The 25,652-nt window shown below is 42.7% G+C and overlaps 1 protein-coding gene and 1 pseudogene across 11 annotated transcripts in view; both read left to right on the forward strand.

Annotated features, from left to right (window-relative positions):
- The window catches only part of UBA3 (ubiquitin like modifier activating enzyme 3), a 109,649-nt gene that overhangs the window by 16,874 nt on the left and 67,123 nt on the right, over positions 1 to 25,652 (forward strand). For 2 of the 11 annotated variants that reach the window (XM_049777258.1, XM_049777249.1), the window contains 12 exons: positions 340 to 383; positions 1,375 to 1,439; positions 2,006 to 2,161; positions 3,432 to 3,534; positions 3,661 to 3,774; positions 6,904 to 6,957; positions 8,498 to 8,534; positions 9,492 to 9,573; positions 9,946 to 10,046; positions 10,153 to 10,216; positions 10,300 to 10,354; positions 11,357 to 12,128. In XM_049777258.1, the coding sequence (XP_049633215.1) occupies positions 340 to 383; positions 1,375 to 1,439; positions 2,006 to 2,161; positions 3,432 to 3,534; positions 3,661 to 3,774; positions 6,904 to 6,957; positions 8,498 to 8,534; positions 9,492 to 9,573; positions 9,946 to 10,046; positions 10,153 to 10,216; positions 10,300 to 10,354; positions 11,357 to 11,445 (964 nt within the window). In that variant the 3' untranslated portion in view covers positions 11,446 to 12,128. Of the gene's footprint in view, positions 1 to 339; positions 384 to 1,374; positions 1,440 to 2,005; positions 2,162 to 3,431; positions 3,535 to 3,660; positions 3,775 to 6,903; positions 6,958 to 8,497; positions 8,535 to 9,491; positions 9,574 to 9,945; positions 10,047 to 10,152; positions 10,217 to 10,299; positions 10,355 to 11,356; positions 12,129 to 25,652 lie in introns of those variants that run through there. The other 9 variants (XM_049777256.1, XM_049777257.1, XM_049777255.1 and 6 more) reach the window with 9 other exon arrangements.
- Positions 25,449 to 25,536, forward strand: LOC126015282 (uncharacterized; annotated as a pseudogene).

Below are 25,652 nucleotides of genomic sequence, written 5' to 3' on the forward strand. Positions count from 1 at the left end.
AACTGTAATTGTGTTTTCTCCCTATACCAAATGACCTAATGTTAATGTGAAGGCACATTTTGCTTTCCTATTTCCTAAAATCAATATTTAATTATTTTAAAAAATGAAGCAAAGTAAATAATACGTCAGGCATGGTTCTAATGATATAAGGGATAAGAGATGAGAAACTAAGTTGTTAAGGGAAGCATATTAGAAAAAGATTATTAGAAAATTGGGTTGTGTGGATTTTTGAGTCAATTCTTGAATTCCATTGCTTTAAACATTTTTATAATCTGTTATGGAATTGTTCACTTTTCAAGTTGAAATTGCAAAGTTAAATTTCTTTACCTTCTTATTCAGATATTTCAACAAGATTCAGGATTTTAATGACATTTTCTATCGACGTACGTTGTTCACTTGAAATTAAACTTTCATTAATTACTGGATGTTTTCTAGTAATCAAATATTTGGAGAGTGCTAGCTATCTGAAAACTACTTACTGGCACTTTTGTCTTGGGTCACACCTGACAAATATGATTCTGTCTTCACTCAGGAATTACTCCTGATGGTGCTTGGGGGACCATGTGGGATGCCAAGTATTAAAACTAGGTTGGCAGCATGCAAGGCAAATACCCTAATTCCACTGTACTATTGCTTTGTCCCTCATTGCCTTTTCATCTCTTTGGTGTTCACTTTATTAAGCAAATTGATTGAAGAATACTACTGTTTTGTTTTTCTTTTTTTTTTTAATTGAATCACAGTGAATTACAACGTTATTCATGGTTGAGTTTCAGACATACAATATTCCAACACTAATTCCTTTGGCAGTGTCTAGGTACCTTTACCAATGTTCCTAGTTTCTCCTTTGTCCCCAACCTGCCTCTATAGCAGGTCTCTCTCTCTCTCTCTCTCTCTCTCTCTCTCTCTCTCTCTCCCTCTCTCTCCCTCCTTCCCTCCCTCCCTCTCTCTCTTCCTCCTTCTCTCTCCCCCTCTCTCTCTCCCTCCTCTCTCTCTTCTCTCTCCCTCTCTCTCTCTCTCTCTCTCTTCATTGTATTGTTCCCTTCCCTGATCTACCCTCCTCCACTCCAGTGATAACCTTTCTCCTGAGGACCAGTCTCATACTTTCGTTTCTATTGCTTTGGGACATTTGTTATTTCCTCACTGTTCTTTATATGCCACATGTGAGATCAGAAAAATATGTAATACTTATGTTTTAATCATTGATAGCACTAACTGAAACTTTTCTATGCTGATATGAATGAAACTTTTCAGGGATTAGAATTGATTAGAATCAATTAGGATTGATTGACCTGTATGACTTCCATGCGATTTCTTAGAAAGTGAATTGTTTTGTGTATGACTTTTAAAAATATTAATTTGATCTTTATTTTATAGAATTTCATATAATCGTATGTGGCTTAGACTCAATTATAGCCAGAAGATGGATAAATGGCATGCTGGTAAAGACTGGAAATTTATATATATATTTTTTTAATTATTTTTATTTTGTGGGGGGGGGATTAGCTAGGTGCAAGGCAAAACACCCTGCCACTGTGCCCAATTTTTTAAAATACTTATTATATAACTTTCGGTTTGCTTTTGAATTTTGGGCCACACCCTGCAGTGCTCAGGGCCTATTCCTGGCTCTGCACTCAGGGATCTCTTAGAAGCCCCTGGAAACCATATGGGGTACCTAGGATCAACTTGGTTCGATCTCGTACACAGCAGGTGTCCTGTTGCTACACTAGCTTCGCCCCTATTATTGGTACTTGTAACTGACTGAAAGTTAGAATTTCTTATGTTTGAAAATTGTATTTTTTGGTGTAAGAATTTTTTACATATGTTTGAATTTTCAATTGAGTAGATATTTTATTGCTTATTTTCAGTCAATTTTTAGGTGAGCCCATAAATTGCTCACATAATTAATGTGATATATTAGTACTCCATAATGCTTATAGAATTATTCAGTAATATGCTTTAAAGAATTCTTCCCTATGTGTTTAAATCCTTTAAATAATTTTCCTAGATATCACTTCTGAATTATGAAGATGGTGTTTTGGATACCAGCTCCATTGTCCCTTTGATAGATGGGGGTACAGAAGGTTTTAAAGGGAATGCCCGAGTGATTCTGCCTGGAATGACTGCCTGTATTGAGTGTACACTGGAACTGTATCCACCACAGGTAATCAAAATAGCATCTGTACTTTGTCTTATTCTATTTTAGGGGGCTAGATTTAGGATTGAATTACTAAATCTAGTCAGTGTTTAGGATTGAGGTGCCTGGGTGTGTGGCTCAAGAGGGCATACATGCCTTCCATGGATGAAAAAACCATAGGTTCAATTGTTCATTTCTTTTATGTTGTTATTTGTTTTAGTTTTTGAGCCACATTTTGGCAGCATTTTGTAACTCCTGTCTCTGCGCTCAGGCATGGGGGACTGTATGGGATGCCGGAAATCCAACCCTGGTCCATCCTGGGTCGGCTATGTGCAAGGCAAACTCCCTACCGCTGTGCTGTCGATCTAGCCCCAATAAGTTCAATTCTTGGTATAAAAAGTTATGCTTTAATTAGTGTGATCATATTAATCATATTAATATTTTATTAATATTATGGGGGGTCATGGACCACACTTAGGGACTGTGTTTAGGTGGTGCTGCTGCTTGCTTTTTTTATTTGGAAAGTATGAATCAAAGGTTCAGTTACAAAGCTAGATACTTAGTGAGAGATAACTATAGCTTACTTGATTTTTTTCCTGATTATTATTTCACCATAATAGAGATAATAAGGATATGAATGATATTCTCAAAGATGGGACTCTTATAAAGGACAATTGAAAATTTAATTTGTAAATAAATAAAGGTTTAAGGAGGCCAGATTGATAGCACAGTGGGTAGGGTGTTTATCTTGCATGCGATTGATGGATCTGGGTTCTGTCTTTGGCATCCATATATTCTCCTGAGCCTGCCAAGAGTAATTTCTGAGCACAGACCAGGAGTAACCCCTGTGTGTTGCCAGGAGTGCCCCCCCACCCAAAAAAAGAGGTCTCTGTTTAGTTGAGATTGATTTAACTTTGAATTTATTGTGGTTTATTTTATACTTTCAGGTTTAATATCAAGTAAATATTACAAAATTATTGTAATAAATGTCAAATTATTCTCAAATATATTCTCGAAATAAGTGAGAATTCATTCAGCACTGCCATAATCTAGCAGTTCTTAAACTGCAGACCTTGTAGATATAGTAATTTTTGTAAATAGATCAAACTGTGTGAAGTGACTCAGATACTATTAATTTCAGAAGCATTAGTAATTGTATATATAGTATATAATTCTATAGAAATTGAGTAAGTGAATTTGAAACTATTAGAAACTAGATTTGAAAGGGGTCCAGAGAGATAAATTTAAAAATAATTCATTAGTTAAATTCACTAAAAAAGACATACTGTGGTTTTAGGTTAATTTTCCCATGTGCACCATTGCATCTATGCCCAGGCTACCAGAACACTGTATTGAATATGTAAGGATATTGCAGTGGCCTAAGGAGCAGCCTTTTGGAGGTAATAAACTTATTTTTAAAAACTATATTTACACAAAATGTATTTGTATTATTAGCTTGACTAAGTATGTTTCAGAAAAGTTTATTTACGTGTTTTATTTATGTTTATTTTTTCCTGCACTAACAGAAGGCGTTCCATTAGATGGAGATGATCCTGATCATATCCAGTGGATTTTTGAAAAATCCCAAGAAAGAGCATCTCAGTATAATATTAGGGGTATTACATATAGACTCACTCAAGGTAAGTTAGTGAATTATGATCTTTGGGTGACCATAATTAAGGGTAAGAGGTGCTTTTTCTATTTTGTTTTTTATTTGGGCCACACCTGCCAATGCTTAAGGATTACTTCTGGCTCTGCACTTAGGAATCACTCCTGAAGGGCTCAAGGATTAATTTAACTTTGAACTTATTTTGGTTTATTTTATACTTTCAGATTTAATATCAAGGAATCATGTCATTGACAAACCTCCCGCCACTGTACTGTCACTCTGGCACCTATTAGAGGTGCTTTTTAAGAAATAATTGATCTTATTTTTCATATCAAATAGTAATACCCACCCATTTGGGATTAAGTGACTCAAAGACAAGAGTTTAGTAGAATCCACCATACTACATAGGAATAAAATCACTGACTTCATTTGCTTATGGTTAGGTGAAGCCCTAAATAATGCAAGTTGAGACATTTAATTCACCTTTTACTGAAGATAAACTTTATCAACTCTTGAAGCATTTGGAGAAGACTAATTGTTCCATATATTAAGTGTCATCTATATTCTCAATTCTAGGTAATAATGCAACTTTCTAGGGGCTGGAAAAGTAGGTATTAAGGTTCTTGCTTACACATAGCTGATGTATGTTTCATCCCTTTCTTTACACTGTATGGTTCCTAACTAACCAAACTGCCCCAACTCCCCCATTGTTGTGTATGTAAACATTTCAATGAGATTATTATGTTACTGACCCTACCCTGATCGTGATTGTGCCCTACCCTAGGGTGTGACCTCTTGCAATACTGTTCTTGATGGGGTTGACTGATGGAGGGATGGAGGATGAGGCCTTTCTCCTCCAGCTCAGACCACGCGTCTGTTACCCTGTTCAGCTGGTGGTTCTGAGGTGAATGCGGTGGGAAGAAAGCTAACAGGCAGTCAGACTTCTGAAGAAAACAGCTTTTATTCTGTGGAAGTGGCTGAAGCCAAAAGGCCCCAGAATCAGCCCCATGAAAAAAGCCCCTCACCTACCACAGACTGTTGCTTTTATACCCCAGCATCAGGTACCACCCAATGGTGGGAGCAGAATCAGGTACCACCCAATGGTGGGAGCAGAATCAGGTACCACCCTAGGGTGGGAGCAGAATGCCAGGTCACACTTTAGGGTAGGGCACAATCACTGATCAGGGTAGGGTCAGTAACATAATAATCCCATTGAAATGTTTACATATACAACACCCCATGTCCAATATAAATATTATATAGCATTTTAGATTTTACCTTTTCCTTTTATGGCACTGTAATTTAAGAAGGCATTTATGTATTTTAGTTTCGGAGGGAGGAATTAAGGCTACTCCAAATTGTCTCATGATTTATTCTATGAATTACTCCTGGTGGCACTCAGAGACCATATACTGTGCTGAGGATCAAAGTGAAAATTCCATTCATACATCCTTTCCTACAGTGTTGTTCTGGCCTGCTTCATATTCTTGCACATACCAAATTTATTTCTCCTTTTGAATTCTAATACTCTTTGACCCTGTATTTGGAATATTTTCCCTTCGTTTCCCTTATCCCTCACTTGTGCACTTAAACCAATTTTCCTAATTCAAAACAACATGACTTGAGACATTTACTATTTTACCTTTTCTTTTTGTTTGTTTCTTTTGTTTACTACTTTTTTTTTTTTTTTTTTTTTTTGGTTTTTCAGGCCATACCGTTTGATGCTCAGGGGTTACTCCTGGCTAAGCGCTCAGAAATTGCCCCTGGCTTGGGGGGACCATATGGGATGCAGGGGGTATCGAACCTCGGTCCTTCTTGGCTAGCACTTGCAAGGCAGACACCTTACTTCTAGTGCCACCTCTCCGCCCCCCCTTTTGTTTTCTTCTTTAAAAAAGAAACTTTTTTTTTTTTTTTTTACAAAGTTTTGTTTTATTTTACCAAGTTTATCAGAATACAACTGTTAAAAGGTTTACCAAGTTTTCGGAATGCAACTGTTTGGGCTTTCAGTGTTCCAACACCAGTCCATCACCAGTGTGACCTTCCTTATACTATTGTCCCCATTTTCCCAAACTCCTACCAAGCTTGTCCTCATAGCAGGCACAAAACAATTTGCACAAAACAATTTATGTTACATTGCTTGTTACAAGGAAATGATTAACTAAAAAAATATTGAGGGGCTGGAGAGATAGCACAGTGGTGTTTGCCTTGCAAGCAGCCATGCAGAACCTAAGGTGGTTGGTTCGAATCCCGGCAGGAGCTATTTCTGAGCAGATAGCACAGCTGGGTGTAGCCCAAAAACCAAAAAAAAAAAAAAAAAAAAAAAATCGAGTAAAAGAAAACTTGTGAAACCTGTTGTATCTTATCATTAAGGTCATCCCTGAGAGTTTTCTAAGCTTTTTGTTGCTCCTTGAGCCTTTTTGTTCCTATTGAGCTTACTTGGCTTCTGTGCTACTTTCCTATCTTTTTTTGGGGGGGAGGGGCACACCTGGAGGCACTCAGGGGTTACTCCTGGTTCTTGGCACTCAGGGTTACTCCTGGTTCTTCCCTCAGCAATCGCTCCTAGCAGACTCGGGGACCTTATGGGGTGCTGAGGATTGAACCTGGGGAGGTCCTAGGTTGGCTGCGTGCAAGGCAAAGGCCCTACTGCTGTGCTATCTCTCTGGCCCTATTTTCCTATCTAGTTTGGTGTTTCTACTAGACTCTCAGTACTATGGATTTGGAGGATCCCAGTATGGTGGTGGATTTTGGAGATCCCAGGATCTGTAGAACTGGACTGCTAAATTTCAGTGGCTTAGGGTAGCTTGCATCTCTTCCTAGATTGGTAGGAAAGCTATAAAGCTTTTTTGTTTTGTCCCAAAACAAGACAAAAACAGAAAAAATCAAGTTGTGGAAAATGGTATTCAATAATGATATTCTCTCTTTTTTTTTTTTTGGTTTTTGGGCCATACCCAGTGACGCTCGTCTGGTTATGCACTATCGCTCCTGGTTGGGGGATCATATGGGATGCTGGGGACCGAACAGAGGCTCATCCTGGATCATCTGTGTACTAGGCAAATGCCCTACTGCTGTGCTATCGCTCTGGCCCAATAATGATATTCTCTTAACACCTTTTAAACAAGTTATATGACCATATTTTAATCAGCCTTTATTTTTCTTCTAGGGGTGGTAAAACGAATCATTCCTGCAGTAGCTTCCACAAATGCGGTCATTGCGGGTGAGAAAAAAAAGTCCATTATTTAATTTTTTTTTAATGTTTTAAGTATGATTCAGTATGCATGAATTCTGAATTTGCTGCTTGATCTTGAAAAGTGTTTTTAGGAATTTGATTTCTTGAGTAGGCAATGTAACTAAACTATCAAAAAATCGAAAAACCTTGGGGCTAGAGAGATAGCATGGAGGTGGGGTGTTTGCCTTGCATGCAGAAGGACTGTGGTTCAAATCCTGGCATCCCATATGGTCCTCTGAGCTGGCCAGGAGCAATTTCTTAGCGTAAAGCCAGGAATAACTCCTGAGTGCTGCCAGGTGTGACCCCAAAACAAAAACAAAAAAAAAAAAAGAAAAAGCTCTTGAACTTTGTATTTTGATTTATATTATGTCATAGATAAAGCACTTTGCAGTAAGGGAACAGTTTAGCACCATTTCTTTCCTTTTTTTTTTTTTTCTGGGGCCACACCCGTTTGCTCAGGCACTCCTGGCTAAGTGCTCAGAAATTGCCCCTGGCTTGGGGGGACCATATGGGACACCGGGATCGAACCATGGTCCTTCCTTGGCTAGCGCTTGCAAGGCAGACACCTTACCTCTAGTGCCACCTCTAGTGCCACATCACCGGCCCTTTCTTTTTTAAATTTTGGGTCACACCTGGTTACTCTTGGCTCTGTGTACCAAAATTACACATGGCAGGCTTGGGGGGCCATCTGGGTTGCAGCAGGATTGAACCAGGTCAGCTGTTGCAAGGCAAATGCCCTGCCTGCTGTTCCTTTAGAACCATTTCTTATTTAATCAGTAAAGCAGGCTGCTCATTAATAGAGGAATAGTAATATTATTCCTTGGATTATATGGAATCTGAAACATTTTTGTGAATTTTAGTGAAGTAAGTTTTATTTAGAAAAATTTACTGGACTAGACTGATATTAAAAGTCTAGGACTTTTACACGACTGACCTGGTTCTGATTCCTGGGATTATATTTAGTCCCCTGAATCCAGCCAGGAGTGATTTCTGAATGCAGAGCCAGGAATAAGCCCTTGATAGTGCTGGGTATGTCCATATTCATCCCATCAAGCCTCCCCCCTCCCCCACCCCAAATAAAAAATTTTAGTTAAGAGAAATTTAAGGAGAGAAAGACAAATATTCAAAAAAAGAACATAAGGGGGAGATGAGATAGCAATATTACAGCAGTCAGGACATTAGCCTTGTACATGGCTGACCCAGGCTTGATCTCCGGCATCCCATTTAATTCCCAAGCGTAGCCGGTAGTGATTTCTGAGCACAGCGTAGGCATGACCCCTGATCATTGCTGGGTGTGTCCAAAAACTAAAATTAGAGAGAGAGGAGAGTGAAGAGAGAAATAGAGGAAAGAGAAAAAAATGTATCTGTTACTTTATTTCTTAAAGTGTGTGTGTGTGTGTGTGTGTGTGTGTGTGTGTGTGTGTGTGTGTGTGTGAGAGAGAGAGAGAGAGAGAGGCTGAGAGAGAGAAACTGTTAAATGTCTAATATTCATTGAATTGATACCCCTTTAAATTTTTACCCTCTTCAGCCGTGTGTGCCACTGAGGTTTTTAAAATAGCTACAAGGTAATGTATTTTATTTTATTTTATTTTTGGCCATATTGGCTTACATATCTTTCACAGTAATATTTTAGGTGGTAATGTATTTTATTTAATCTTATATGTCTTTTAAGTTTGTTTCTATAGCAGAAGTGACCTGCTGCATAGGGTTTTAGGGATACTGAACTTTATGTATGGGCACTAAAAGAGCTGATGGAGAGGAAGATGATTGGGATGCTGGGGAATGGGGTCTGGAGATCAGGAGGCTCCCTTAGACTAACGTCATGTGGTACAATGAAAAGAAGCCTGGGCTAAACACTCCAATTAAGAAAATCCTAAAAATTGAGTTGCTAGTCATAGTTATCCAGTTCTTCATCATATAGTTAAGGACATGGGCGTCCCTTCTAGGTTTTTGTGAAGGCCACCAAACTCATTTTTGGAGACTGTTACTCTTAGAGATTGTTACTTGCTTTTTCCAGAGACCTCAGGCAAATATGACTAGAAACTACTTGTTAGATAGCTCAGTTTCTGGAGGGTTGTGTGTGTGTGAAAGGAAGAAACCAGGCAGCAGGATAGTGTGTATGGGAGCTTTTCTAATGTTTCTTATTTATTGATCAGTTAATTTCTGTGTCGTTTTGGGGATCATATCTAGGGTCTCATATGTATGGCAGGCATTTGAATACATAACCCAGATTTTATTTTCAATTTGAATCTAAGGGTCCAGAGCAAAAGTACAGTGGGTAGGATGCTTGTGTTGAATGCAACTGCCCCAGGTTCAATCCCCAACATCCCATATAGATCCCTGAGCACTGCTAGGAATGATTCTGAGTTTAGAGCCAGAAGTAACCCCTGAGTATCGTGGGTGTGCCCCCCCAAAAAAAGGTAAAATCTATGTTTGGCCTGATTCATTATTTTTTATGTAATTAAGAAAATACTGTTATTAATTAAAATATAATCAATAAAATGTATACTTTTTTATTATAGTGCATATATTCCCCTTAATAACTACTTGATATTTAACGATGTGGATGGACTGTACACATACACATTTGAAGCAGAGAGAAAGGTTTGTAATATTAGTGAAAAGTTTTTGATTTTTGTATATTTTAATTTTTTTTGTTTTTTCTTGTATATTTTGATTTTTAAATCTAACCATTTCTTAGAAATAGGAAATGAAGTTATCCTCACTATATCTTGTAACTTTGCGAACTTTACATATTGTACATATTATTTATTGTAGCCTGAAACAAAAAATTATGTCCCAAAATAATATAGGAAAATATTATTAGGAAAAACTAATAATATAAAAATATTAATAGGTTTTAGAGAGTATAAATAAATTCAAAAGAAAGATATGACTTCAATGTACTTGATTTTGATTTAGTCATTCTGAAGATACATTGCTGTTTTACAATAATTTGTTGTTTTATGTGTTTAGGACAACTGTCCGGCTTGTAGTCAGCTTCCTCAAAATATTCAGTTTTCGCCATCAGCTAAACTACAGGAAGTTTTGGATTACCTAACTAATAGTGCATCTTTGTAAGTGTTTTGGACTTTTCGTTATCTCAAAGAAACAATTTTTGTGATTTTTATAATCTTTAAAAAGTAGAATTGTTTTAATACTTGTATTTATTTTTTAATTTAGGCAGATGAAATCTCCAGCCATCACAGCCACACTAGAAGGGAAAAATAGAACGCTTTACTTACAGGTTATTAGTGTTCCTTTTTAAAAACAAATTTATATTAAAAGTTGACTTTCATTTAATTTGTTGTATATTATATTGTTTTTCAGTCAGTAACTTCAATTGAAGAACGAACAAGGCCAAATCTCTCCAAGACATTGAAAGGTACTTTAGTATAATTTGTTCTGTTGTTTCTATTTTTATTTTGCTGTGACATCTATTATAGGTGCTCCAGGGCTGTTTGTGACTTAGTTGGAGGAATAATGTTTGGCCATGGACCCATCAAACCTGGTGCTTTGGCATGCATATCCTGCTCTCTAAGCCCTTGGAAGTATTTCCTGAGCTCTGAAAGAGATTTGATTTTTGGTTTTGGTTTATGTTCCACACCCAGCAGTGCTCAGAGTTTACTCTAGGCTCATTGATCACTCCTGGCAGGGGCTTGGGGGATTATATGGGGTGCTGAGGATTGCACTTAAGTGTCCAACCCACTGTTCTATTGTGCTCCAGTCCCCTGAAATATGCTTAATTTTTTTTTTACTTATTTGTTTGTTTTTGGGCCACACCTAGCAGTGCCTAAGGCACTGTGCTCAGGGGTCACTCCTGGTGGTGCTTAGAAGACTATAAAGGGTGACAGGGGTCGAACCTGAGTCTACTTGTGTGCAAGGCAAATGCCCTACCTGCTGCATCATTGCTTCAATCCCACCCTGAAAGATACTATAAATTATTATATTTACTGATTACTTTATTCTTTATTTTTTGGTAAAAGTAATAAATATTTTTAGATTTTTCTCTTAAAATGATACAGTTGTATTTTTAGAAGCAATGAAATATTGTTCTTTTAATAAAATGTTGACAACGTTCTAAGAAATAAAATTTACTGTTTCTTTTATTGGGGGGACAGAGAGATAATACAGTGGTAGGGTGTTTGCCTTGCACTCAGATGACCTGGGACAGACCTGGGTTTGATCTCTGGCATCCATGGTTTCCTCAGGCCTGCCAGGAGCGATTTCTGAGCTCAGAGCCAGGAGTAACCCCAGTGCTGCTGAGTGTGGCTCTCTTTTACTAAAGAGAGCTGGGCTTTAGGCCATAATACTTTATAGTATTTGTATTTTTATCCTGTTTGCTAAAAATTTTCTTCTTTGATTAATTACACCTTTTCTGTTTTAGAATTGGGACTTGTCGATGGGCAAGAACTGGCAGTTGCTGATGTCACTACACCACAGACTGTACTATTCAAACTTCATTTTACTTCTTAAGGAAAATAAATATTCGTATAATAGAAAACTCAGAAATATGCTTCATGGATGCTTTAGATGTTTAATTGATGTCATTTTTAGGATTAGCATTGCCAGAATTTGACTTTTTAAATATGATCATTCATTCTTTTTTAATTTTATAATTTCCCTTAAAGACTGAATATGGGGGTTAGAACTTGTAAGCATTGTCATTAATGTTGGAAGTGATGTCTGGAGAGCACAATGACGAGCAAATGTATTGCTTATTTTGTGGCAGTCTTGTGTGAATTTTATTATTATGGTCCAAGAACGTACTTCTCAGTTTTCATTGCAGCACTGATCTGAAAGATGTTCTTTTAAAACAAATAAAATTAAGTTTTCAATAATAGCAACATTAAAACATGATCTAGAGCATATCGAACAGACTTTTTGCTTGATTTATATTCATTTAATGGTGTCTGTTCAAATGAATATTTATTATTGCAAAGATTACCTTGTCCTTAATAATCTGTAAATGGTAATATAGCTAATATCTAAGCATGGAAATGGGAAATATTTTTATGTGTTTACTTGCAGTGCCATAGAGGTCAGTGTCCGCAACGTTGAACCCAAGATATGAATGTTTAAAAGAATTTAATGTTTTAACAGTTATCACTGATGCTTAAGCACTATTTATTAATAAAATCATATGTTATCTACTTTTATCACTGAAAGTAAACATTTTTTTGGTTTTGTTTTGGGCAACAACCACCTGATGCTTCTAGGGATTTTTTTTTCTTTAAGCTTAGGGAGCCTGGTGATGCTCAGAGGACAAACGAGCATTCAGGGATTAAATCCAGGTCAGATGCTTGTTGGACAAATGCTTTATCTACTATACTATCTTTCTTGCTCCACACTGAAGTTTCTTGGGGGAGGGGCACACCTGGCAATGTTACAGTGGTCCTCAAACTATGGCCCGCGGGCCACATGTTGTATTTGTATCTGTTTTGTTTCTTCATTGCAAAATAAGATCTATGCAGTGTGCATAAGAATTCGTTCATAAGTTTTGTTTTTACTATAGTCAGACCCTCCAATGGTCTGAGGGACAGTGAACTGGCCCCCTGTTTAAAAAGTTTGAGGACCCTCCAGGCTTTGTGCTCAAGGGTCATTCCTGGTGGTACTTGGGGGACTATATGCCAGGGATCAAACCTGGATTGGCCTCGTGCAAGGCAAATGCCCTACCTACTGTGCTATTGCTCTAGCACCATACAGAAGTTTTTTTTAAATAAGAGGCATTGGTATTGTAATAGTTCTGTAGTATATTAATTTTTAAATGTGTAGCACAATAAGTACTGGGACAGTTTTAAGGAACCGGAGTTAAAGTATATGGGCTAGAGAGTATATATATGGATAGTGCATGCAAAGCAAGCACCCAACCTGGGTTTGGTCTCCAGCACTCTATATAGTTCCCCAGTCCTCCTCCATGAGTGATCAGGAGTTCACAACCAGTAATCCTTGAACTCAGCCAGATGTGAGCCCAAAAAGAAAACAAACTAAATCAAACATAACCATCGAAAAATGTATGGTAGGGAGTGGAGATATGGTTCAAGTGATAGAGCACTTGTCTTACATTTGATCTTTAGCATCAAATAGCCACCAACCACAACTGGCTGTGGCCCTGATCTTTGTGTTTTAGTTTTTGAGTCACATCTGGCAGTTCTCGGGTTATTTCTGACTCGGATCAAGAATTACTCTGGTGAGGCACAGAGACCACATGGGATTCTGGGGATTCAACCCAGGTTGAAGGAAGCACCCTATCCACTGTACTATTCTGGCTCTGGCCCTGGCCTTTGAGTATTGCTAGGTATGGTCTCAGTTCAACAACAGAAAATAAAGGTTACTTTTGGTGTTACTGTGTACATGATACACAGTCTTATTGTTTTAAATTAGTGGCAGGACTGGAGTTAAGTTACTTGTCTTATTTTTGTGTGTGTGTGTGTGTGTGTGTGTTTTGGGTCACACCCGACAGTGCTCAGGGATTACTCCTGGCTCCACACTCAGAAATTGCTCCTTGCAGGCTCGGGGGACCATATTGGACACCGGGATTCAAACCGATGATCTCCTGCATGAAAGGCAAATGCCTTACCTCCATGTTATCTCTCCGGCCCCTAAGTTACTTGTCTTGCATGTGCCTGACCCTACTTTCATCACTGCTTCTCATGGTCCACTCAGCACTGCAGTTATTCCTAAATACTGCCTGATGTGGCCTCAAAACCTACTTAGATGGTAGCTTTTAAAGGTATGTGATTGATTACTGATGACTTTTAAACGTGTTTAAAGATTAAAATTTTTCATTGTGAATCATGGCATAAATATGTATGCATTACTTAAAGTTACTGATGAAAAGGTCTCCAGAGGGACTTAGTGAGAGAGTACTTGATATTTTTTGGGGGGAGGGGGAACCATACCCTGGCTCTGCACTCAGAAATCACTGCTAGCAGGTTCAGGGGATCATATGGGATGCTGGGGATCGAAGCTGGATCTGCTGTGTGTAAGGTAAACGCCCTACCCACTGTGCTATCACTCTGGCCCCTGTACTCCTAGTTCTGTGCTTGGGGTGGGGGGAGATCATTCCTGGTAGAACTTGAGCCATATGTGGTACTGGAGATAAACCTGGGTCAGCCGAGTGGAAGGTAAGTGTCCTATCTGTTGTACTATCACTGTGGCCCTTTAGGTACATGCTGTGCAGTCATAAGGCCACTGACTTGATTCTTGGTACTACCCACATATTGCCGCAGTTGTGCTGTTTGGGGCCCTCCAAGATGCAGCGTAGTGTGTGATCTCTAAATCTCTAGAGCAGTGTTTCTCAAACTCTTATCTGTGGTCCTCTTCCAACTTTGTTCTTCCTTGCTCCCCACTCTGTTTTGTCCTTTGCTTCTCTAAGCTTCTGCTATGATTTCCTGTTTACTTCATTTTCACTGGTAGCCCCCATGGAAATATCCTGGAGGCACATGGGGCCACCACCCTTTGAGAATTGCTCTCTAGAGCCCTCTAAGTAGGTATGTGAAAGCACGTTGGCCAGTAATGAAGCCTTGTATGAGCACAACAGTGATCTCCCAGAGGCCGGAGCTACAGTACAGTGAGTAGGGTGCTTGCCTTGTTAGCAGCCAAACGTGGGCTCTATCCCTAGCATCCCATATGGTCCCCCGGAACCCACTAGGAATGATCCTTTGGCACAGCCAAGTGTAGGAGGGAAAATAAAAACAGCAACCAACCAACAAATTAAGTGATTTCCCAGAGATATTCAGCTAAAGAAGAGCACTTCCTCTGCTTCAGCCCAGGTATGAGCACAATTGAAGTGTTCATTCCTGGTGAGCACACAGGTTACTCCTGGCTCTGTGCTCAGAAATCTCTCCTGGACGGCTCTGGGGCCATATGGGGTGCCAGGGATCAAACCTGGATCAACCACGGACAAGGCAAACACCCTACCCACTGTGCTATCACTCTGGCCCCCATACACAATTTTAAATAGTTTCATTGAGATATCATAGCTGATAATAGTATTAAAAGTTTTCCAGTGGTAAAACTAGGGTAATGCTTTATAATATGTGTAGATTTTTTTTCCCCTGTGGAGCCCACGATTGGAGGTGCTCGGAGCTTGATTACTCTTTTTTTTTTTTTTGGTTTTTTGGGCCACACCCGGTAATGCTCAGGGGTTACTCCTGGCTATGTGCTCAGAAGTCGCTCCTGGCTTGGGGGACCATATGGGACACCGGGGGATCGAACCGCGGTCCGTCCTAGGCTAGCGCAGGCAAGGCAGGCACCTTACCTCTAGCGCCACCGCCCGGCCCCGCTTGATTACTCTTGACTGCTCAGGGATCACTCCTAGCAAGACTTGGAGGATCATGTATGGTGCTGTGGATCAAACCTAAGGTCAGCCTCCTGCAAGACAAGAACTTTACCTGATATACTATTACTCTGGCGATATGAAATTCATGAGAATTTCAGTGAAGCTGAATTAATGAGGCCACCTATTGATTTCTTCCTATATCGAAAAACTTGGGGATTCCATTAAGTTTTATTTTCAAATGATGGTACTAGTACTTTCCGGGTTGGTTAGAAGTGTGACATATGAACATGTAAAATGATTTGTACCCTTGTTCTTATATGCAATTTGTGCAAGAGGCTTTTCACTTAAAGGAGGGCTGATCCAATCTCTTCCACACATCTGGTATTTCGTAGGCAAACCTAAAGCTAGAGCTCCTTTTCAAAGAAACCAAATTAATACAGACCTGGTTAAATATTAAAATACTTGGGCCCGGAGAGATAGCACAGCAGAGTTTGCCTTGCAAGCAGCCGATCCAGGACCAAAGGTAGTTGGTTCGTATCCCGGTGTCCCATATGGTTCCCCGTGCCTGCCAGGAGCTATTTCTGAGCAGACAGCCAGGAGTAATCCCTGAGCACTGCCGGGTGTGACCCAAAAACCAAAAACAAACAAAAAAGTTTAAAATACTTGTGACAGTGAAAGAATTGTGAAACCCAGGGGAGGCCTGACTGATACCACAGCAGTAGGGTGTTTACCTTCCATGAGGCAGATCCGGGATAGATCCGGGTTCGATCCCCGGCATTCCATGTGGTCCCCCGAAACCTGCCAGGAATGATTTCTGAGCTCTGAGCCAGGAGTGACCCCTGAATGTTACCAGTGTAGGCCCCAAAACAAAAGGAAATGTCCAACCAAACTAACCTTTCTGGTCCATCCTTGAGGCCTGGTGCTAGTTCTTAGTAGGTTGAACCCCATTTTATGCAAAGGAATGTGGGCAGTGCTGGTCAGCTATGAAAAGCACTGAGCATTCATTTTTTTTCCCATAATTTTTGGTTTAAGGGCTCAGCCTCTACTACATTGTAAGTGTAAAGAGTCCAGGAGAGAAAGAACAGGGATAAGGCACTTGGCTTGCACACCCCGTATGATCTCCAGCAGCAAATACTGTCCCTTAGCACTGTCAAGAATGATCCCTGAGTACTACTGGATGTGGCCAAAACCCTAACAAGGTGAGTTGAACCCACATTTAGGTCTGTGCACTCATGAGTCCTAAACTAGAAACTCAGGCCTTTTTTTTTTTTTTTTTTTTGAGCCAATTTATTTTACATGTATAACATTTCCTTTTTTATTTTCTCACTTCATCCCTTTTATTTATTTTTGGTTTTTGGGCCACACCCGGTAATGCTCAGGGATTATTCTTGGCTATGCATAGCTCAGAAATCGCTCCTGGCTTGGGGGGACCCCTACGGGGTGCCATAACCCCTGTGCCCCCCCCATTAATGCCATTTAAAAATATTCTGAGTCGGGGAGGGGGGAGAGGAGGGGCACCGGTGGTGGAATGTTTCAGTGGTGAAGGGGGGGTGTCCTTTTTATGACTGAAACCCAACTACAAACATGTTTGCAAACATGATGTTTCAATAAAGATATTCTTTTTAAAAACTTTTTAAAGTCGAAAAATAATTCTGAACTATAAATACCAGTTGTGAAACAAACCCTACTTCTGGGGCCTCTAAAGACAGTGCATGGCTGGGCCCGGAGAGTTAGCACAGCAGTGTTTGCCTTGCAAGCAGTCGATCAGGACCAAAGGTGGTTGGTTCGAATCCCTGTGTCCCATATGGCCCCCCGTGCCTGCCAGGAGCTATTTCTGAGCAGACAGCCAGGAGTAACCCCTGAGCACCGCCGGGTGTGGCCCAAAAACAAACAAACAAAAAAAGAGAGACAGTACATGGATAGCAACTGAACATAAGAGATTCACTTAGGGGCCCGGAGAGATAGCACAGCGGTGTTTGCCTTGCAAGCAGCCAATCCAGGACCTAAGGTGGTTGGTTCGAATCCCGGTGTCCCATATGGTCCCCCGTGCCTGCCAGGAGCTATTTCTGAGCAGACAGCCAGGAGTAACCCCTGAGCATCACCAGGTGTGGTCCAAAAAAAAAAAAAAAAAAAAAAAGAGATTCACTTAGGGGCCCAAATACAAAGTATGGCTTCCATTTTTTTTTTTTTTTAGCTATTTTCCTAGTACAAGTCTATCTGTACGAATCCTAAAATACCAAACTGTATAAACCATTCTTCCCCAACAATAACTATCATTTATAAGCACCCCTAAAATATCCAGAACTTTCTACTTGTCTAAAGCTCAGGTGCTTCATTCTTTGACACTGTAGGTTAACATGACGGCTTTGATGTGTTTATTTTTCACAGAGGGTTTTCTTTTTACATGTTGGTACTGTTGGGCATGTTTGATTATTCGCTATTCCAAGTCCATAAAAACTGAGAGTAGAGTAATGAAGCTACGTGGAACAAAACACAGCATCAGGTGCCCGCAGTCCTGCAGCATAACAAAAGAAAGCAATGGAGCTCGATAAGCTAGACCATCCGGTAAGATTCAAAGGTTCTCAAAGTAACATCAACTTCAATTTATTAACTGGGGATAATATAGAATGAACAGATGAGGGCAGGAAAGGAAAGGAAGCAAAACCAGAACGGGGAAATGGGGGAAAGAGGATGGACGGTGCGAGGGAGAGGGTCGTGATTACAGGTGGCAGATATTCCTTGCTTGGTTGCTTTTGGATCCATTGAAAAATGGTAACTTAGCCAAAAATGACCCCCAACCCTGGCTTGTGTGTTCTTGTGGAGCCGGGTGGCTTTCCACCATGTCCTCCTGGGTGTCAGCGTCCTGGTGTAAAGCCAGGATATCTGCGAGGAGCAGGTACTCGGCCCAGTTCAGCTCCTGACACCTGCCACGAGGGTCTTCCTGAGGAGCATTCAGGTCAATCTCGACCCATTCTTCGAGTTCCACCTGGGTGGGGAAAGAGGCAGAATGGAATTTGTGGAGAACTGACCTGAGGAAGGACAGTCCCTCCCAGGCGTCCCACAATGTCCGTGGAGGTGAGGTGGCCCCTGTGTGCCGCGGAAGTGGCGGTTGAGAGGAAATGGAGGGAGGGAAATCCAGACTTAGAGTGTTTGACCCTGAAAGAGAGTGGGGCTGTCAAGCTGACCTTGGCCTCTGCGCCACTGGTCTTCACCACGGCCTCCTCTTCGTCCCGCATGAGCTGCAGCACCTTGGCCCACTGCTCATCTGTTTTTTCCACCTCATGGCCTGCGGAGGAGCCCCAGGGTGTCAGAAAACCAGAGCCAGAGCAGAAGGGGCCCCTCTGAGTGGCCTCGGCTCCTCCCTCCCAAAGGGGGCCTCACACTCCCTGCAGCTGCCACTCACTCTCGGTGACACTGAGCTTGGCTTGCAGCTCCTGCTTCAGCTCCTCTGTGGTTTCCAGGAGACCCTGGAGGGGAGGGAAGGAGGTCAGGAGGGCTGCAGGGGGACGCCAGCTCCAGGCCTTCCTGCCCCACCGCCCAGGAGGCCGGCCTCTCACTTGGGTCTCGCTGAGCTGCTCTTTCAGGTGACAGATCTTCGCTTGGGCCTTTTCCTTCTGGTTCTGTACTTTTTCTCTCTGTTGCTTCTGAAGCAGCACTTGCTGCTTCAGTTCCTCATTTTGGATGGTCAGCTCCCTAGAGCTGGCCAGGTACTCTTGGAACTGGTCCATACACCGCTGCAGCTGGTGGAGAGATTTTAACTGCTCCTGGCGCAGGGTCAGCGCCTGCTGGTCCTGCTCTCTCATCTGCGGGCAGAATGCTGGAAGTGAGGCTGGGCAGCAGTGATAGCACGGTCCGGAGTTGGGACACGCAAGGCCACTCTCAAGTCAAAGCTGACAGATCATGGGACAATCCGTTATTCTGTCAGTTCCCTGCGCAAGTCCTGATGAAATTCCTCTCGGGACCTACGACATTGGGCTAAACTCTCTCAGGCCACTGGCTCCATCCATCACCCCCACCCCTAGGAGCCTCCACCCCGGCTTAAGGGTCCTGAGTCTCAGTGCTGCTGTGTGGACTGCGTGGTGAAGTGCAGTTAGCGCATGGCTGAGACCACCCAGTGTGTCTCCTGCTGCTGTTCCTTGACCATCCCCTCCAGGCCTTCATGTCCTCGAGACCCTGGCATCCCCACTCTCCGTTTCCTGATAAAACTCCCTAAGTTCTTCTCTTGCTCTGGGCCCAGGAGCATGTCCTTCCAGCCCCTCGATGGTCCCTCCCACCTCCTGCCATGCTGGAGCCGGAGTTACCTTCCTCCTTAGGTCCACCAGCTCCTCCTGCAGCAGTGCGACCTTGGCTCCTAGCAGTTCTTGCTCTACACACTGGAAGACACGGGTGGGCCAGTCAGCACCTCAATAGACCCTCCTTGGTGGACTCGTGTTCTTTCATGCCACTAGGGCTCTCTGCTCTCCCTTTCCTCTTGGAAAAGGGAGAGGAGCATCATGCTTGGAGGAATGACAAAGGGCAGACCTCTTCATTCCATCAGAGAGCAAGGAGGAAACAAGGAGTACATCCTGAAGAGACCCAGCAGCAGCAACATGTGCGTCCTTTCCCCTGGAGTCCTCTCACCATGTTGCTGCCTATTCAGTGTGCATTGAGTCCCCCTCATCAGGCCCAGGAGGATGAAAGGAATCCAGAAGGGCTCCATCCATCCTCCCCAAACTTGTCCATTTTAGGAACCAGTACCAGCATTGCACTGGAGGGGGGTTGCTTCAACAGAGATGCCAGTGCTGAACGGTCCATCTGACAGGACACAGTATAATCCAACATGACATAGGACAGATGAGTAGAGATACAAGACCCTGGTGTCTTTAGGTTGCCCACCAAGAAGGTGGTCAAGGTCCACTCCTGCCCATCTGGTCCTAACTCAAGGCCAAAGGTCAAAGTCATCTGAGAAACAGGAAACACTGAGGCAGTTTCCCCCCATGTCAGACTGAGCATAGCGTGGGCATGTGGGGACCAGTAATTGCTCTGGGTGCAACGTCCTCCCCCTTCCTGCAAAACTACACAGGAAAGAACTTACTCCCTTGGGCTTCTGGCACTCCTGGCCACTGCCTCTGATGTTGTTCTTAGTACGCCTCTTGCCAGGGACGCATTTATTTTCATTTTCATACTTTCTCAGCTGCAGAAAAGCAAGACAGTATACTGATTCTCATCTCTTTATTACAGCCCATTGACAAAATTCTTTACTAATTGTCCCTAGAAAAGGACAGTGATATGACAGGATGTAGAATCCCCAAGTAAATTCAACTAAATTGGGCTCAAACTTGGATGGGGAGTAGGGAGGCCTAATTTATGTAATTTAACTTGCTTTTTCTAACTCCAAAACTCTGGGGCAAACCCATGGTATATTTAGTAGATTCATGAGCGTATCAGTCTTTGGATGGGGGTAGTGGTGGTGGGTCACATCTTGCTTAGATCTTGGTTAGAGCCATTGTCACAGCTGGCCTTAATCTTACCTCTGGAACCTGAGCTAAGCAAGTCAGACCTGGGGAAGTCAGGCCACTAAACCTCACCTCCCAAAGTTTTGTTGGTTCAAATGTTTTCTCTCAGGAGAAGCCAGAAAATCTGGACGTATCAAGAGCCTGACAAAGGCTGTGGCACTCCAATACCTGTGAGGGTCATGTTTAGGGGACAGAACCTCCTTGAAGTTCACTTCAGGGGATCAGTCCTAAATTTACTCTAGAGAACCTACCTGATAGTATGCAATGAGAATGGGAGGGCAAGCAATTGTGGAGAAAATGCCCAAATTCCAGAAGAGTCAAAAAGACAGAAATCCACTCAGCCAAATTTTTATGTAGTGGATGGAGTGTTAGAGTTTTAGGGAGGTTGCAGAGACCTGCCTCAAATCCTGTTGTGCACAGCAGACTGTGCCAAAGTCTCACTTAGTGAGATCTCTGAGCACAACTCAGTGTGGGCACCAGACAAAATAACTGTCATGTGAAGTGGTAGCGCTTTGGGCACAATGAAGTCCAAAGATGGGCCATAGTAACATGTAAGGTAGCCAACTGCCCTAGCATCGCACTGGACATAGTAACACATGAGAGAAAAAAAAGATGAAACTCTAGGTAGGGCCCATGGACATGGGAAAATGATCCAAGGCCAGGCTCTCATCTAGCGGGGACAGTCCTGATTCCTCCCTCTCTGAGTTCACTTAGGGAACCTTATGAACATGACCCAGGGTTTTGGAGCCCAAGAGGTCTGGGTTAGATGAAGGAGGAGGTTGTGGGTCCCGCAGAGGGCATCCTTGGAGTCACCAAGCTAGTTTGCCAGGGGGCTCAGTCTTGGGGTGCTTGCCACACACATTGACATCATGGGGCCATGACAGAGCCTTAGGCTGTCCATCCATCCCGCCCACACTTGCTTTCTTACTATTATTCTGGCTCTAGCCAACTGCATCTGTCGCTTCTCTTCGAGTAGCTGATCCAGATATGGGGTTTGGGAGGGGATTTGGGGGTCCATCTCTTCCGATCAGTGGGGTCGCCACTACTATACTCCGCCACGAACGACGTCTCCACAGAGACCGAAAGATGCACTAGCTCGTGGGCGGGGCTCAGGGTCTGGACCCTCATTGGCCAGGGAGAAATCCAGAATCCCGCGAGCCTGATGATGACACACAATGGGGGTGACCCGCGCCTGTGTCACCGGCCTGGACAGGCACGAGATGCTCTCCAGCCACCATGCTCTCTCTTCCCAGCATGGGGGTTTGGAACGTCAATGCCCAGAGAGGAGGAGAGGAGGGTCCCCCCAGGGAAAGCATGTCCTTCTCTGGACAGTACAGTCCTGCCCCTCCCTAGCTCTGCCCAGGACTGTCTCCTTGCCAGGAATCAAGTCCAGGGATCTTCATCCTTGATTCCGTCCCTGTAGGTCTTTTCCCGCCAGACGTTTCTCATTTTTTTATGAACATTCAATAAATCATTATAACGAATATTTACTGTTAGGAGGGAGGAAGGAAAGGAAAGGGGGAAGGAGGAAAAGAGGGAAAGAAGGAATGAAGAAAGGAAAGAAGGGAGGGAGGGAGGGAGGGAGGAAGGATGGAAGGAAGGCAGGCAGGCAGGCAGGAAGGAAGGAAGGAAGGAAGGAAGGAAGGAAGGAAGGAAGGAAGGAAGGAAGGAAGGAAGGAAGGCAGGAAGGAAGGAAGGGATGGAGGGAGGGAGGGAGGGAGGAAAATAGGGAGGGAGGGAGGAGGAAGGAATTGAGGCAGAAGTAATAGCATAGCAGGTAGGGCATTTGCCTTACACAAGACCCATCTGAGTTTAATCTCCTGCATCCCATATGGTTTCTAGGCCCTTTAGGAGTGATTGCTGAATCCAGAGCCAGAAGTAAACCCTGAACATCACAGGGCGTAGCCCCCAAACTAAAGCAAAACCAAACCAAACAAAAAGAAAATACTGATTTTGGATCTATGTATGTGACAGAAAGGTGCCTGGCTCAATGATTCCTTAAGGCTCAAGCTGCTGATTTAATCTGATTTCTTCTCTTGACCTTAAGATTCCTGTCTTGTTTAATTTTATAACAGTGTTCTAATTTTTAGCTCTTAGTGGTTAAGATAGAGAAAAATCAGGGCTTTTTTAAAAATCATTTTTGAAGCACAAATTGCTTGAAATTATTATTTTACAAAATCTGCCCTGTTTAGGAAAGAAGTCCCCTCATAAGGTACTTAATCAAATTATTCACTTAAAAAGTAAAATTGAGGGGCCGGGCGGTGGCGCTGGAGGTAAGGTGCCTGCCTTGCTTGCGCTAGCCTAGGACGGACCGCAGTTCGATCCCCCGGCGTCCCATATGGTCCCCCAAGAAGCCAGGAGCAACTTCTGAGCGCATAGCCAGGAGTAACCCCTGAGCGTCACAGGGTGTGGCCCAAACCACCCCCCCAAAAAAAGTAAAATTGAAAATGTAATATGTAAAACTAAAGCATGGTGGTCCTTTTTTTTTTGATAGAGTCCCAAGGGATATACTCAGCATTTTTGGATATATTCAGTCAGCCAGACCAGACAGTTTAAGACCCCACTGAAGCCCACCAAGACAACCCCACCTATATTGGGGACAGGGACTGAACTTGGGGTCTCATGCATATGTGCCCACCCTTTGAGCTTTCTTCCATGCTTTGGTGGATTCCATATTGGAATTCAAATCAAAGATAGAGACCTGGACCCCTCCTCTAACATCTTAGCTTCAAACCATTCCAAAGTACCTATGTGGGAACCAGACTTTGACAACTAAGCAGACTCAACCTTCGTTTTTGCTTGACACAGAGTTTTATCTGCTGTCAATTTTGTTTGTTTTTGTTTGGCGGCTACTTCCAGTGCTGCTCAGTGGTTAGTCCTGGTTCTGCTCTCAGAATTTATTCCTGGTGGTGCTCAGGGGACCATCTGGGATTCTAGAGTTCAAACCCAGATTGATTGCATACAAGGCAAACACCCACCCTACTGTACTCTTAGTCTAGCCCTTGCTCTATGAAATTTAAAAAGACCCAGCTATACCACTTCTAGGAATATACTCTAGGAACACAAAAACTCAATACAAAAATGCACACCTATATTCATTGCAGTGCTATTTACAATAGCCAGAATCTGGAAGTAGCCCAAATGCCCGACCACAGATGAGTGGCTAATGAAACTGTGGTACATTTACACAATGGGATACTATGCAGCCATCAGGAAGAATGAAGTTATTAAATTTTGCTAGACATGGATGGACATGGAAATTATTATGTTGAGTGAAATAAGTCAGAGGGAGAGAGATAGACACAGAATAGTCTCACTCATCTCTGGGATTTAAGAAAAGTAAAAGACATTCTTCTAATAATACTCAGAGACAATAGAGATGAGGGTTGGAAGGACCGGCCATTATCTGAAGCTTAAAACCAAGAGTGATGAGTGCAGGAAGAGAAATAACTACACTGACAACTATCATGACAGTAGTAATGAGTGAGAGAAGTAGAATGCCTGTGTGGAAATACAGGTAGTGGGTGGGGGAGGAGGGAGTTGGGGGGCATTGATGGTGGGAATATTGCACTGATGAAGGGGGGTGTTCTTTTTATAACTGAAACTCAACTACAAACACGTTTGTAATCATGGTGCTTAAATAAAGATATTATAAAAATAAATAAATAAATAAAATGGCCATTTCTGTTTGGACAACTAGTATAGTGGGTAAGGTACCTACCTTGCAAGCAACCAAGAGGAATTTGATTCCCCTTACTCCATGTGACCCCTGAAATCAGAGCAGGAGCAAGCCCTGGGCAGAGGTGGAGGTGGCCCCCAAGCCAAACCAAAACAAACCAGAGAAACATTTCCACGAATCATTCAAGACTGTGCCGGGCCATATTCAAGCATCTCTTAGGGCAACTGTTCCTCAGCAGAGCTCAGGAAGCCCAGAGCCTCATCAGCAATTCCCCGGGCACTGGCCCGGCAGTTCAGAGCCAGGGCCCGAGGGCTCAATGCTGCTCAGAGCTCAGTGCTGAGAGTATCTCAGTGCTTGGGGATCTTCAGGGCTGTTCCCAGCAAAGCCCTGGGCACCATGTGATTACAGGAATCTAACCCGGGATGGGCGCTCAGCGTGTGCCCTCACGCCTGGATCATGGCACCTATTTAAGGCATCTTGCTGGCTCGGCTCCCTGCCAAAGGATGGTTTTCCCAGAAGGGGCTCAAGCTGAGAAACTATGACTGATCTGCAGCCCCCCCCCCCAAGCTGACCTCAGGCCACTGTGACCCTCTCATTCTGTCTGCAAGGAATCATCCCAGGGGATGTTCCAGGTACAGCAAGTCTCTAAGGCAGGGCCCACCCAAAATGATGGAAAAGTCCCTACAAACCGAGGTCTGTCTGAAGACCAAGGGGCAAAGCACAATTGTGATTGGGTGACACATGAGTAAAGGCAGAGATGGCGGCTCACCCCACATCCTGCCCATTGTGCCCCCCCAATCTGGCAGTTCTATCTCCGTCACCAGCTCCTCTTCCACATTCTCATCCTCAAAGCCAGCCCCCAACTACGGGTACTAGGCACAGACAGGATCCCTGGTGACTCTGAAGACAGATCTTGGGGACTTGTCGTTCTTCTCTTTCAGGGAAAAGAGAAAGGAAGGAAAAGTAAGGAAGATATTAAATACAAGTGAAAACATGTCCTAAAATCCAAAAAAAAAAAAAAAAAAGGTGGAATTGGAACGATACAGAGAAGATTAGCATGGCCCCTGCGCAAGGATGGCACGCAAATTCATGAAGCGTTCCATATTTTTAAGGGCTGGAAGTTACAGCTCATCTCATGAAGGCATGAGTTTAGTTAGAGAAATAACTACATTTTGAACTGTCCTAATAATGAGAATGTATGAGGGAAATAGAAATCCTGCCTAGA

Source organism: Suncus etruscus, chromosome 7, assembly GCF_024139225.1.
Source record: "Suncus etruscus isolate mSunEtr1 chromosome 7, mSunEtr1.pri.cur, whole genome shotgun sequence".
In the NCBI taxonomy this organism is placed as follows: domain Eukaryota; kingdom Metazoa; phylum Chordata; class Mammalia; order Eulipotyphla; family Soricidae; genus Suncus; species Suncus etruscus.